Source organism: Diplotaxodon limnothrissa, linkage group LG9 (assembly GCF_057381915.1).
Source record: "Diplotaxodon limnothrissa isolate DT_005_m linkage group LG9, D_limnothrissa_male_GT1.1, whole genome shotgun sequence".
Classification (NCBI taxonomy): Eukaryota; Metazoa; Chordata; class Actinopteri; order Cichliformes; family Cichlidae; genus Diplotaxodon; species Diplotaxodon limnothrissa.
The window spans coordinates 25,092,788-25,107,364 of record NC_140604.1 but is presented as its reverse complement, the minus strand read 5'-3'; the positions used below and the strand labels follow the sequence as shown (position 1 = coordinate 25,107,364).

The 14,577-nt window shown below is 39.3% G+C and overlaps 1 protein-coding gene across 1 annotated transcript; it reads left to right on the top strand.

Moving 5' to 3' along the window:
- Positions 1-2,001: 2,001 nt before the first annotated feature.
- LOC146625619 (uncharacterized) lies at positions 2,002-12,998 on the top strand. Its single transcript, XM_085362330.1, has 16 exons — positions 2,002-2,131; positions 3,055-3,098; positions 3,325-3,389; positions 3,504-3,646; positions 3,852-3,900; positions 4,098-4,308; positions 4,415-4,501; positions 5,434-5,577; positions 6,585-7,282; positions 7,502-8,026; positions 8,689-9,253; positions 9,358-9,428; positions 10,506-10,646; positions 12,392-12,552; positions 12,658-12,748; positions 12,891-12,998. The coding sequence occupies exons 1-16, from the start codon at positions 2,108-2,110 to the stop codon at positions 12,971-12,973; spliced, it is 3,102 nt and encodes a 1,033-aa protein (XP_085218456.1). The 5' UTR covers positions 2,002-2,107; the 3' UTR covers positions 12,974-12,998.
- Positions 12,999-14,577: the final 1,579 nt, after the last annotated feature.

Here is a 14,577-nt window from a genome sequence, read left to right as displayed (position 1 = left end):
TTAAATACCTTAGTGTATGGCCATGGGAGAGGCCTTTATCAGTAGGAAATGCTGTAAAATTTATGAAAATACAGTTAAAAGTCCAGACTTTACACCCTCTTTTATCTTTTCCAAAGCCATTCAGTGGGCTGCATTTGAAATTTGGCCCACGGGCCTTATGTTTGACACCCCTGATTTAGAGCATATACTCTATACAGTGCATACTTTACAGCACTTAATTATTTTTAACTTCTTTATATCCCATGCAGATCATATATGGGTGTGTTATGTTACTGCTCTAGGGATGAGTTCTGTGCAGGCTGTGGTTTCATAGCAAATGACATACACCATAGAGCTTATATGCAACACATTAATATGCATGAAGGAGAAACATTTTGATATGTTTTAATCAGTTATATGTCATATTTAAAAAGTACAAATAAACTTTAAGTTTCATATATCAGTGTGCACTTGTTTTCAGTGAAATGTTACACATTTGAACATGACGATCATTTCCATTTTCTCAAGATAGCGTCCAAATTTTTGCCGTTACTTAACATTTATCTGTATATATGAAAACGAAGATATTTACCCAGTTTACCAAAAGAAAAGACGTTTGTAGGAGTAAACGGCAACAGCTGGTAATTGTAACAACCATTTAACTCTTTCATGCATGAATTATGACAACCTCAGTATTTTTATTCATCTTTAGGCATGAAAAAAAGATTTTTTTTAACTTCTAAGCAGTTAGAGAAATTTCAATTTTAATTAAATAAGAAATGGTTTGTGCACTTACACTGCCTGAAAAGTGGGTGGCAGGGTATGGAGTGGCACATGAGTGTCCAACGTAGTAGTTTATGTGCAAGTACACCATCAACACTGACACAAATACGAGAAAACAGCCTTTGAATAGCTGTCCACTGTAGTAACCATTCATTCAAAGCTGTGTAGCTTGTTAATTAACAAATCACAAAATAATACAACGTATTTCACCAGATAAATACATTGAGGAAACAGCTATTATAAACAGCAGCTAACAGCCATATTTTTTTTGCCATTAATGCACAGCTTTTGGCTGTTTGACTGCGGCTGATCCATTAAGCCTAGAAATTAAGTCAGTTAAGTCATGTTCATGGTTCTGTTGTGAAATAGTGAGACAGCTACACCCTTTTGCACAACCTCTACAATGACCTACAATGACCAACCTAACAAATAACAAAGTTTTAAATTTTAGACTACTATGTCAATATGTGTATTTCACCTCTGTAATATGCTATTTATAATTAAGTAAATATAAGTATTTGTATATATTAAGATAAGATAGCTCTTTATTGTCATTGCACAGTCATACTTACCATATGAAATTGGAAAGCTATTTATTAGAGCTATTTCCTATATTTTGTAAACTTAGTAATAAATTGTAATATTGTAATAGTATTTAGTTCAGTCTTTTACTGTTATTTTCTTGGAGCAACTGTAACCACATAATTTCCTTAGGAAAGTACTGTATTCTGATTTTGATTTTGTTATCCAGTATATGGTGCAGGATGCTGGTTCCGACTTTAAACTGTAGAGGGCAGTAAGCAAAGCGCCAACTTTAATCTGCCGGAAACTAATATGTAGAAGAAGAAAAGAGTGAACACTGATTCCCTGTGCGTTGTTCTTCAGGCAGCAAGTCCGCTGCCAGCCAAAACTTTGTTAAAAATCAGTAGGCCCTACCAATTAGACAGTTATGTTCAAGTCATTACTTAATTAACACACTCACAGCGATGTTATAGAAGACATGGACTGTGAATTACAGCGTGCCAATTTCGCGACACTCCCGCCTTTGAGTCAGTACTCGGGGCATAATGTCGCTTTAGTTTTCTAGAGTGCGCGGGTGAAGTACAAACTGTAAACAGCGCCATTGTTGTGCTAACGGAGGATATTGGCTAGAAGAAAACGTTATATTTGGTCTTTGTATGGCTAAATAGTTATTTTTTACATGATTTTTTAAGGTGTTCACGTGAGGGCTAACAAACTAGAGAGTAAACGAACACGAAATGATTATTACCTGTTAACTCGGGTCTCGCGGTCGGAAACAGTCGGCTAACCATACTGTTGAAAGAACGACAGCCAGCTAACACAAATGGAGATGGAGTACCCAGTCCTAGTAAGTTCTATTCGTGCTTTTGCACAAACTTATTACAAACATTACCCTAGCCCAGGACATTTTCCCGGTGACAAGTTTTTAAACTTCCGAGTCTGGCTGCAGACTACCGTCTTTATTTACACACACCGATCGCCTTTTGTATCCATTTGAACATGACTTGTCATTTAACTCGTCCTCTAAACTTAATATTAGGACTGCATTCTTTAATCTCTGCAGCACCTGTGTGCATGCAAGGTGGAGTGGATGGAGACAAATGTTAGGGGTGATTTGTGACAGAAGGATAGCAACAACAGTGAAAAAATGTTGATGGTAGTAATACCTGCTATGATGCATGGCTTGGAGAAGGTGGCACTAAAAACAAAACAAAACAAAAAAAAACAGGAGGCAGGCCTAGATGCTAAGATTTTCACTGGAGAGACCAAAATGCACAGGATTAGAAATGAGTACATGTGAGGGACAGCTCAGGTTAAGTGTTTTGGAAACTGAGTTAGAGAGGCAAGGCTGGGATGGTTTGGAAATGTGCAGAACCTCAAAAATGGGTTAACTGAAAAGATCAATCCTTTCTCATTTAAACCAGGGTCAAACAAATGTGGGATTGCCAGTTACCAAGCATTTGCTCTGTTTGTTTAAGTTCTCTTTAATATTGTAGGATTTATTTTTACCATCTGGACAGAGACTCTTATGAGATACTTGTTGTTATTGTAATTGGGAAGTCACAGTATATATAAACAAAACTGAAGTGAACTTGACTACATCCATGAATGTTATGATTCTTGTAAAGTTTTAGAGAGTTGATCATTTAGCCTTACATCTGTTGTCTCTTTAGACCCTTTGTATCTATTAGAACAGGGGCTGTGTTTGCTAAGTCAACATAGTTATTCATTTAATCCTGGAGTGGTTTCTAAGCTGGTTTCTCTTCACAGAAGAGACCCAAGAGGAAGCTCTGTTACATTACTGACAATGAAAGGTAAGTTTAAACACGTTTCTAAAATGTAGCTGTTTTATTTTAGTTAAACGTTTGTGTGTGTGTGTGTGTGTGTGTGTGTGTGTGTGTGTGTTTTAATATCTATGAGCTTCATAAATTCATTTTCTGGATTTATTCATGCTATTGCAGATTTATTTGTATTTGATATCACAGAACCGAAATTACAAAAGTTTGGAATTACCCTTTAATTCTTACCTTTGTTTTTCAGCCCAGCTAAGCACTGGGAAGGTACGTTGACACTGCAAGATATTGATAAGATCTTTGATGACATGGGTGAGTGATATTCATCCGATTGGTGTAATTCTTTGTTATAAATTAGGTATTTCCATTTTATTAACCTCTTCTCGACTGTTGTTTTTTTTTTGTTGTTGTTGTTGTTTTTTCCAGATTCAGCCTCACATGCAAATCTACAGCCCCCCTCTCCTCTGCTCCAGACTTCTGATTCAGAAATACACCAGAATAAGAGTGAGAACTCGGTCCCCCCAGAGCGACAGCTGATAAAAAAACCTCCAGGACACCAATTAGTAATGGTACAGTCAGTTGATACTTCTGCTTATATTGCATGCATGTCCTAAGCTCTAGTGTTAAACATCTGTTGCAGTCCAGCTATTAAAACAAACACACTTTCTAATGAATTCTTGTTTACTGGCTCAGCCGTGAGTCCTTTTTTGAACAAGACAATATTTTTGGTAATTTGTGTTCATTATTTTAATTCACAATTTTGAATTTCTTCAGGGAGATGATGGAGATGTCTTGCATCCTGCAAGTACTGAACTGGATATCGGTAAGACACTCAAATTTGTGTTCATAATGAAAATATATGCCTTGTGTGTGTGGTTTTTTTTGTTGTTGTTTGTTTCTTTGTTTGTTTGTGTTTTTTTTTTTTTTTTAATTAAGATAAGATAAGGTAAGATGACCTTTATTAGTCCCACAGGTGGGAAATAAATGAATTGTTTAGGACTGGGCTTTTTCTTGTTGCAGATTTGGACATCCCCTTTAAAGGACATCACCCAGTAAAGACTTCCAGTCCAGCAGAACAAAGTTTGGCTGCTGAAGAAGAAAAGCAGGACGATGAAAAAGCACAAGTTGTGTCCCCAATTCTTTTTATGTGTGAATATGAAGGAATAGAAGAGGTGAAGAAAGACTCTCTACCCACCCAGAATCCCCAGTGTAATGGACAAGTCACAGAGGAGTACGGAAATTCATACTTAGTTCCTAGCAGGAAATGTTGCCTCTACAATTTTTCATGTTTTTATTTTTTTATTTTCCACAAATCTTTCACTAATCCTGTTCTCTAGGAACGGCGAGTCTGGATTGGAGTCTCCCCCAAGAAAGATTGATTTAACAAAGATATCTGGCCACAAGAAGGAGATTGAATTACAAGGGTAAGGTTGCTTTTCATTTAAATACCTCGTTGGGTGTTTTTTCAGGAGGAAGAGACTTTGATGCTATAAATGTGACCATATGAGACCATTAATTGTACAAGATATTTTAGTTTTTTGCCATCTGCCATTTGCCCTTTTCTACTTAAAAAAAATTCCCCAATTAAACGAACATACACAGCAATACTGCACAACAGTAATCAAAGATGAACAATATTTATAGGCTACGGGATTATATAGCACATCAAACATACTGTATTGGTGATACGCTTCATTTTGATCAGTGGAGGCAGGAACAACGATTCAAAAAGATAGGGAAGTGTTTCTGGTCGCTCTATCAGGGACAAACAGAGACTGCAGCGTGTTGTGCGCTCTGCTGAGAAGGTGATTGGCTGCAGACTCCCATCTCTGCAGGACCTGTACACCTCCAGGACACTGCGGCGTGCAGCCCGGATCTCAGCTGACCCTTCTCACCCTGGACACAGTCTGTTTGACCTGCTCCCCTCAGGCAGGAGGCTCCGGTCCATTCGCACCAGAACCTCTCGCCACAAGAACAGTTTCTTCCCCTCTGCTGTTGGACACATGAACAATAACCACATGACTGCCCCCGCCACTCACACATGACCCTACGCTGTGTCACTGCATCATTTCATGTCTGGCACTGATCACCACCTGCACTCATGTATATATCCTTCTACGTAGCACTCTTAATTCTTATTCTCATGTATATATCTCATGTATATCTCATGCACATATCTTTCTTTCTACATAGCACTTTAACTCTTATTGTTTGCACTGAAGCACCGCAGCAAATTCCTAATGTTGTAAACCTCAACATCTGGCAATAAACCCATTCTGATTCTGATTCTGATTCTGATTCTGATTGAAAACGTTTTGATTATTTCAGTCACATTTTATGTCTTCTTTGTTTACAGCAGTCAAGAAAGCACACAGCCAGCTGTTCAAACAGTGAGCCGGAAGCCTGAAGTCGCAGCTCCTGTGGCATCCACACGAGCGGGAAAAGATATGACAGCTTTTCTGCAGAAACTGAAACATGCAGCACAGTCAAAACCTTTCAGGTGAGTTGAGATCAGAGGACACCTTTATAACTTGTCTACGTAAACATGTCTGCATGACATACAGTGCTGGGAACGTTGCTTTTAAAATGTATTCCACTACAGATTACATGCCCCAAAATGTATTTTGTAACGTTTTCCGTTATGTCTCTCAATGACAGTAACGTATTCTGAATACTTTGGAATACTTAATATATTATCATGCTTTTTGCAACTACATGAATGTACTATTGCTGTGGGATTTGTTACTTTTACTGAAGGTTATTCATCATACTAATACCAACTAGATTTTTAAATCTTAATATAAATAAGTAACAGTAGGTGGACATTAGGTAAGGCTGCACTTTTTGCAGTGATCTCGTATTAAAACTGTTTCACGCGTATAGAAAACAGGTCTGCGGCTCCAAACCATAGTAAAGGGACCTCTGGTTAATACGTCGGGTTCTGTGTCGGGCTCGTAACTGAAAACTAGCTTTACTTTGTTGTCTGGGTCAACTTTGCTAGCGAGAGACAGAGAGAAGCATTGAAAGGCTGCTCCAACGGAACTTATTGTTTCAGAGGAAAACACGAACACGGTGTACAGTCGAGTCTTAATAGCTTACTCACAGCTGGGCTCGTCAGGCACTCTTTTTGGCTGCAGTGGTTATTATTATATTTACATGCTTCCAGCTCCCGTTTCTGCTCGGTGACACAGAGCCTCTTAATGCGTGTTTTGTTTGGGTTTCCACTGGCGTGGAATTACCAAAAATAGAGAGGGCATAGCCTAACATATGAAACAGGAAAAGACTGCCATGTAATCCATTTATTTCAACAAAGTAACTGTATTCTGAATACCACCTTTTTAAACAGTAACTGTAACGGAATACAGTTACTCATATTTTGTATTTTAAATATGTAACATTGTTAAATGTATTCCATTACTCCCCAACACTGATCACATAATACCACGTGGCCTCAGTCACATTCTTTCCTAAAAAAATTAATTATATGTATTTATCTTTTTTTTTAAGTTCTGGGAAGAAACAAGTCAAAGTACCCACTCCTCCCCCTGAACCAGAGGATGATTTTATGATCCTAGAAGATGATACACCTCTGTGGTTTTCCATCCCAAGTAAAAGTGCTGCCAGTAAGAAACAAAGTCACAGCAGAATTCCCAGCACAGACAAAGACAGCTCAGATAAGAGGACAAAGGATAGATCACTGGAGATGCCAGAGCCACAGCAGGAAAAAGAAAAGTCAAAAAGTAAATTGGAAGATCAGCCTGTTGATCAGAAAATTAAGAAGAAAACGAAGAAAGAGAAGAACAGTGAGGAGACTGGGCCTAGAAATGAGGAAAATAAGCTTCCTGCTCCTCAAGATGCTCCTGCGGGTGACTTATTGGTTCAAGAAGAGCCAGTAAAAAAGAAGAAGCAGCTCAAGAAAACTTTGTCAAAGGAGAGTGATGAAGCAGAAGATCAGCCTGAAGACACAACGAGTCGCAAAACAGAAAAAGCGAAACCCTCTAAGAAAACAGAAAGGAAAGCAAGTAAGTCTGCTGAAACAAAGAAACAAAAGTCTTCAAAAGATGGTAAAGAAAATACCAAGACACAGAAGGCTGACTCGTTAAAGGCGAGCAGGAAAGAGCTGCAGGGAGAACCTACTGTTAAGGATGTTGATGAGCAGACCAGTGACAAGCACAGAGATACTGAAGACATAGTTTCTACTGTTGGTGAGTCCTTTGTACTTCCTAAAAACTCTTCTATAATTGGTTGTTGAATATTTGTGCTAGCTATTGTCATCTTATGTGATCTTAACCTTTGAAGTTTGATTAAAGTTTTGATCTTTATCATCAAAACATGTTAATTTTTGGAATTGCAACAATTTTTTCCTTCATTCACTTAAAATTACTTTGCTTACTTTATATATGTTTTTCCTTTGATCCCTTTAGACAAAGAAGCTATGAATTGTGAAACAGACGGACAGGTGAAACAAAACAACCAGTCAGTTGTTTCTAAAGGGACTTCATCTGAAGACTGTCAGGTTCTCGGGAAAAGGAAAAGGAAATCGACAGGAGAGTGGTGGTTGAGTTGCCCTCAGAGCACAGAGGAAGCGGACAACAGCCAGCAGGCCACGCAAAAGAAGTCCAAACAGAAACCTAAAGACTCCAGCGAAGCAGTTCCTTCACCTGCAAAAGCAAAGAAAGACAAAGCCTCAAAGAAAAGAAATCAGAAACGGCTTAAAGTGTTGCCCAGTCAGGAGACGAGTGAGTTTAAAAAAAGGAAAACAAAACAGAGCGAAAAAGGAAATAAACAAGGAGAAAAGTTAGACAAGATGAAAGCAATTGATAAAGATTTAGTAACGGCTGAGCCGGAGCTTGCCGACGAGCCGGAGCAGCAGGAGGTCCCGGATCAAGAATTGGACCAGGAGTCTAGCCCTTTGGTCTTTACTCAGAGGGACCACAGCCTTAACTCAGGTAAGGTCAAGGTAAAAGTGCCAGTACTACAGAGGAGTTTCTGCGACTGATGTTTTATATATTGTGCTATTGGACTCTTAGTACTGATGCATGTGTAGATAAAGAGAATTTGGCCTTTTGTGTTGGATCGACTTTTAACAGATGTCTTGACAGGTAGTTTAGCCTTCCAAAGTAAAATAGGTAAATCTTGTTGGCTATGAGTTAATACTGTGATAGTGTTAACAAGTCATTAAAATTTGGCTTAGATCCACCAAGCTCTTCAAGGTCAACTCAATGATTTATTTGTCTAGAATTGGCAAAATAAGGAGACACGATAAACTTGGGATCAGAAACTTTTCTTTTTATTGCTTAAAACTTAACACAAATGTAACTTACTAAACAGTGAAATGAATGCTACACATAAAGAAAAAAAAATTGTGTCCGGTATATTAAAATGAGGTTCACCAGGGCAAATGAAAAAAGGCTGCACTTTGCACTTGCTTTTATTGTACTCATAAAGCACAAACAAAATAAAAGTGCGATATATAAAACTGTTAACTTAAAAGTAAAACTAAAGTATTCTCTTAAATGTTTGCGCTCTCAGAGTGCTCCTTGTTTGCCTCCTAGTTGGTGTGAAATATTAAGTAGCAAAGAATGGAAAGGAAATGTGCTTTTTGTTACAGGAAATAAGATATTTCAGAAAGTATATCAGCACGATTCTACTGGAAAACTGTCAGCCACACCAAAAGCGCCCGTGTCGCAAAGTCGACCTAAGGAGCGGCTCACGGAAGCAGATTCAGCCAAACGGAGAAGGAGAGCCCCGGGCGATTGGTGGCTTGTCAACAACGTAGCTGAAGATTTGGAGAACGTGTCCTCAAAGCCTCAGCAGCTTCATCCCAAGAGGCCTGAACCTAAAAAAGAAAGGAAGAAACAGTCTAAACAGAGCAAATCTCCCAGACTCGGTGTTCCCAAAAATGGCAACACGGCAGTCTCATTAAAACCTCTAGGAGGAGCTCCAGTGCCTCCTTTGACAGCAAAGTCACCGATCACTCCTAAGACTGTCAAACGCTCTCTGGCAACATTTAGAGACATTTTTGCTTCAGTCATAGAGTCTTCGACTGTGGACAGACGTCAGACTAACAGATGTAATGTCAGATCACGTCCGTCTGAGGAAATCTGTGTAGCAGGCAGTAACACTCATGCAGCTGACAACAGCCCAGACAACCAGGAGACCACACGAGACAGCAGGTATCAGCTACATGACATGCAAGGAAAAGCCTGAATTACTCTTAACCTCTGTCTTTATTATATTTTCAGTATATTTCTGACTGTCGTTCATCTTTTATCGGCAGGTCACAAGTCCACAGGAGTGGACCGTCCTCCATGATTGAGCTGGAAGACTATGAAGACGCTGACAGCATAAGTGGGTTTTAAATTACATTAAAACATTTTCCAACAGTTTCATCTTTCAAAGAACATTTTACACAATTCTCTGAAAAGAAAGCTTCACTATAACATTTAATAAAGTGTAAAGAAAAGTATAAAGTGTCAAACACTGGCTGCTTCACTCGTAGTAAAAATGAGACGGGATGAGCTGAAGTCATTAAAATGCTTTTACTTTACATGAGAAAGAAATCTAATCAACAAGGATTTAATGTTATTGGCTTGTTTTGAAATCAAAACCCCTTTAAGTATTTTGCTAATTTAAAAAAAGGCAGTTTATTGTTTTTTATAAGTCTCAAGGCCCTGAAATTCTTTCCATTTTGGGTCAGACTTCAAGCTGGTGACATGCCCAGAACCATTAAGCTCTGTGATCATCTGATATTTCATTCATAATCTCTCCTAGCCTCTCAGTGTTTCTGATACTGCAGGCATCTGCAGACAGTCAGATAAACCACTATAAAGTGCAGTGTTTGTGGACGGTCCTTTTCTACAAATATTATAGTATCAGTAATTGAAGCGGGAACTTGGGGCACTGGCACGTTTTAAAACCTGGATGAATAAGTAAATAACTGAGAGCAGAATTGTTTTTCACAATGATTTTCAATGTCAGACCAACTAGGAAAAAAACTGTCAGTCCCACAAACTACCAAACAGATAAAGAGACTCAGAAATGGTTTTGAAAGGATTCAGAATCATTAGAGGAGGAATTTAAAAGTGCTGAAGCTTTTCCTTTGTTGTTAAATAGTAGTATAACCGGCTGAAGCCTAATCTAGTGTTTGTTGTGGATGAATCAGTGTGTGTCACTGTGAGTTCAGTCTTGAATTAATGAAATGAATCCGTCACATTTGACATTTTCGTCTGTCAGGCTGGCAATACGAGCATTCATACTGCAATATTTACAGCCCTAAAATGGTCGTCCTTGTTAACCTCAGTTGGCTTGAATATAAATGATAAATATCTGAAAGTGTGATCACTGTTTGGGTGCGTGCCCGAATGGTTTAAAAAAAACTTATTTTTTCATTATAAATATCTGCGTTTTATTTTTATTATGTTCCAGTTTTGCCGTCATCCAGGAGCACAGTTCTGCTCTCTGCTTCAGATCTTTGTGCCCCTCCCCTCAAGCCGCTGATCTTACAGCGGAAGGATATGGCCAACCTGGCTGAGTGGTTTAGGAGCCTCTGGTTGGCTACACCAGAAGGTAAGAAAATTCTAAGAAAGAAAAGAGAAAAAATAAGAAAAAATAATTTCCAAATGTTGTTTTTGCACTGACTTCACAGATACAGGTGTTTAAATGTCTGTTGTCTTTTACACTGTTAAATAAAATAAACTGTTTGGTCATAAATGTGGTTTGTGCTGTTTGTAAAGCAGATTGGCTACAGTGTCTGCAGTCCATTCAGGTTGCACAGGTAGTCCAACTCCTCCAGGACAGCGTATCACAAGACGGTTTGCTAGGTTTCCCAGCACAGTCTCAAGACTGTGGAGAAGATGCCGTGACAGGGGTCATTAACCGAGGACTCCTGAACAAGCACGTAGAAGGGGATCAACAGAGCAGGAGCAGCATCTGCTCCTTTGTTTTAGGAAGAACATGAGGAGCGCTGCCAGAGGTCTACAAAATGGCCTTGAGTGGGCGATTCATGTGCATGTTTCTGACCAAGCTGTCAGCAGCAGACTGCATGAGCATGCCATGAGGGCCTAACTTCCTTTAGTGGGACTCCTGCTCACAGCTCAACACTGCGCAGCTCAATTGGCATTCGCCAGAGGACGCCAGAACAGGCAGAACCGCCACTGGCCTCTCTTTTCACAGATGAGCACATGAGCACAGGGCCACACTGAGTACATGTGACAGATGTGAAAGAGTCTCAAGACAACCGTTTGTAGCAAATGTTATGCTGCCTTCAAAATCACCCTGCATGACCGTGGGTCAGCGATGGTATGGGGAGATATATCACTGGCAAATGCCAGTTGAGCTGCACGGTGCAGAGCTATGAGCAAAGGTCCCACTAAAGGACCCTCAGCTATGCTCATGGAGTCTTTTTCTGACAGTTTGGTCATTTTGTGGGGACATTTGCAGCCATCCGTCTCCCTGCACAAAGGAGTCAATATCCGTTCTGCTGCAGGGCTGATGACCTTCTATGGCCCTATTCGGCTCTTCTCCTGTAACGGCCCATCTGTTATCTCGTCCACGCTCTTTAGACTCTGCTGGGAGACACGACAAGCCTTCTTGTAACGACACATATGAATGTGCCATCCTGGAGGAGCTGAACTACAGTACTTTTGCAAACAGAATGGGCTAGAGCAGGGGTGGGCAATCTCAGTCCACGAGGGCCGGTGTCCCTGCAGGTTTTAGATCTCACCTTGGGTCAACACACCTGAATCACATGATTAGTTCGTTACCAGGCCTCTGGAGAACTTCAGGACATGTTGAGGAGCTAATTTAGCCATTTAAATCAGCTGTATTGGTTCGAGAACACATCTAAAACCTGCAGGGACACCAGCCCTCGTGGACTGAGATTGCCCACCCCTGGGCTAGAGGCATCATCTCATGTTACCAGCAGGAACAAAAACACAAGCAAAAAGCCAAACTGAGAACAATCAGTCAGCAGGGATAAGGAGAAAGCAGTGGTCCATGGCAAACACCTGTTAAAACCATGTTGTGGCCGCTCCAGTGCACCTGTTGTCACTTTCACTTGCACCAAAACAGCTGAAAAGGATTCACAGTAGTTTATCCTTCCTAACTGGACAGATCGATCATCACGTCTTTTATTAATTTTCTCTTTATTGTCAGTTAGGATCAAAATAAAATACTTAAAATGCCTGCATCAAAAAACTCAAAGCATTTATGTGTCTAATTTGGTTTGCTTTCTTTTTAATGTAGACAAGACATTTTAAATAAATAAAGTTATGTCATCTAATGATCCTTATGTCTTCTTTGTATTACTGTAGGCGATCCTGGTGTCACTCCAGACCAGTTTGACTGGTACTTCTATCAAGACAGAGCTATGGGCCTCCAAGAGGACGTGAGCACCAACTCCTTCTGTAGTGGAAAGCTGCTGCTGGGATCCCTCATGAAGAAGCCTCTCTGGGTGGACCACAGTGCTACAACAGTGAGTACTACTTTATTCTGTTTCTTGCATATAATTATGCAGTAACTAGGCCTCTTATACAACAGTCCTAAAGTATTTCCATTATTTATTTCTGTCTTTTTAAAGGTTTTTAACTTACTAACCAGCTCAGTGGGTGTGACCATCGATGGCTGTGAGTCATGCTTCAGTCCTGGAAAATCTTTTGTGGTGGAGTCTGGTAAGAATATTTACATTTACTGTAAGATCTCATCATAAAAACGTTTGCAAATACATAATAGATCTTTAACATGGTTTAGTGATAAAGGCACATATTTTTGATGCTTTTTTTGTTTCTTACAGTTACTGTTCTCTTCTTACAGGACATGCATACGCCATCAAGAATCTGACTGCGCAGCCTGCGGTTCTGTACTTCACCAGAATGTTAGTTGAAACTGTAAACTGATGCATTGTGAAAATGTAAATAGAAAATTGGCTGTAATTTTTTTTTCCTAAGACTTACTTCAGTTTATGATTCTAGGAAATAAAACTGAAAGAAAATGTTGGTAAAAATGTAAAATATTTGAATAAAGTTTGCTTTTAAATACCGTATTTGCCATTTCCAAAGCCTGCGTTAAACTGCGTCTTTATCAGAGCGTGACTATCGAGAAATTCGGATATAATTTTAGTTCAAGATGTTTGGAGGTGGTTTTGTTTCCCCCTCTGAAGAAAAAGGTGTGTTTGTTAGCTGTCTGGCATTCACAGTTCTCAAGATATGTTGTTCAAATTTTGTGTTACGGTAGATGCCAATAACAGTTTGACCTGATTTCATTTTTGTGAAAATTGGGTCAAGGTCACAATAAATGTGAAAATCAGTAAAACTTTATATGATTCTCTTCAAACTTCTAAACAATATACCAGGCCTTGGAGGACGAGAGTACAAAGGCTGGCTAAGCATTTAACCTTGACCTTCATTTCTGGAGCCATATCTGGCTGTAATCTAAGTAGAAGAGGCCATTTATTTTTAATAATGTTGAAATTATGTTTTAGTTTCAGTCTCCAGCACTTGGATATATGCAGTGAAAGGTGGAGGTAGACATGTAAGCATCATTAAAACCTTTCTTGTCACATTCTCAGATTTTCACTGAAACACAGCATTCAGTGAAATCCTGACTTGTGAATGCATTCAGGGTTACTGGTCCACAGGTGTGCACAGACGGTTTGTCATTAGAGAAACTGCCCTTCAGAAGTCATGTCATGTTAGAGGCATTGCCAGAAATGTTTGCCTCTTCCTCTGTTCTGAGTTTCTTTTCACGTCAAGTTTGAAAGAATTGTGATCTTTCAAAAAGATAAAGAGATGAGAAATACCACACGTAAACACATTATACGTGCTACCAGTGATCTTTCACATCCTTAAAGACTACCTTTGAATATTACTATATTTAAAAGATACAGTATTGTATCTTTTTGCAGAAAAAATTAAAATTACTTAGCACTGTGTGTGACTCATCTGACATGCGACACGAGCTTGGACTCCACTGGAAGCGTTTCTCTTCTCCCCACACTACTCCCCTCACCTGAACGCACCTTTCTGTCTTTCCTTTGGCAAGAATCCACAGAATAATGGATTATAGAAGTTTTGGTACACTCAAGGCTTTTGCTGTGAAATGCAATATAAAGGATGTGTAAGAAATAAAAAAGATTTAAACCAGCTGAAATTTCTGACCAAGTAACGATCACGTAACGCACGGAAGAAATAAAAAGCACATCACTGAGAGCAGTGCAGTAAAGTCATACCAAAAGTAACTGATGATAAACGGGCGTTTGTCATATGTTTGTTTTAAAGCAAAGCTCACACATCTGCTGGCAGGCACTAAGTCACACCCACAGCTCTGCTCTGTCATTAAATATTTACCGAACTACCTCAGGAGCCAAAATCATGTTTCCGTAAGTGAATATGGTATTTTCTCCCCCACTATACTGTTGAATAGTTTATGAGACAATGATACCAACATGTTTCTTAAACAAGAACTTTGGGGTTAAGCCTTGAAGCTTCTCCTTCATAATGTA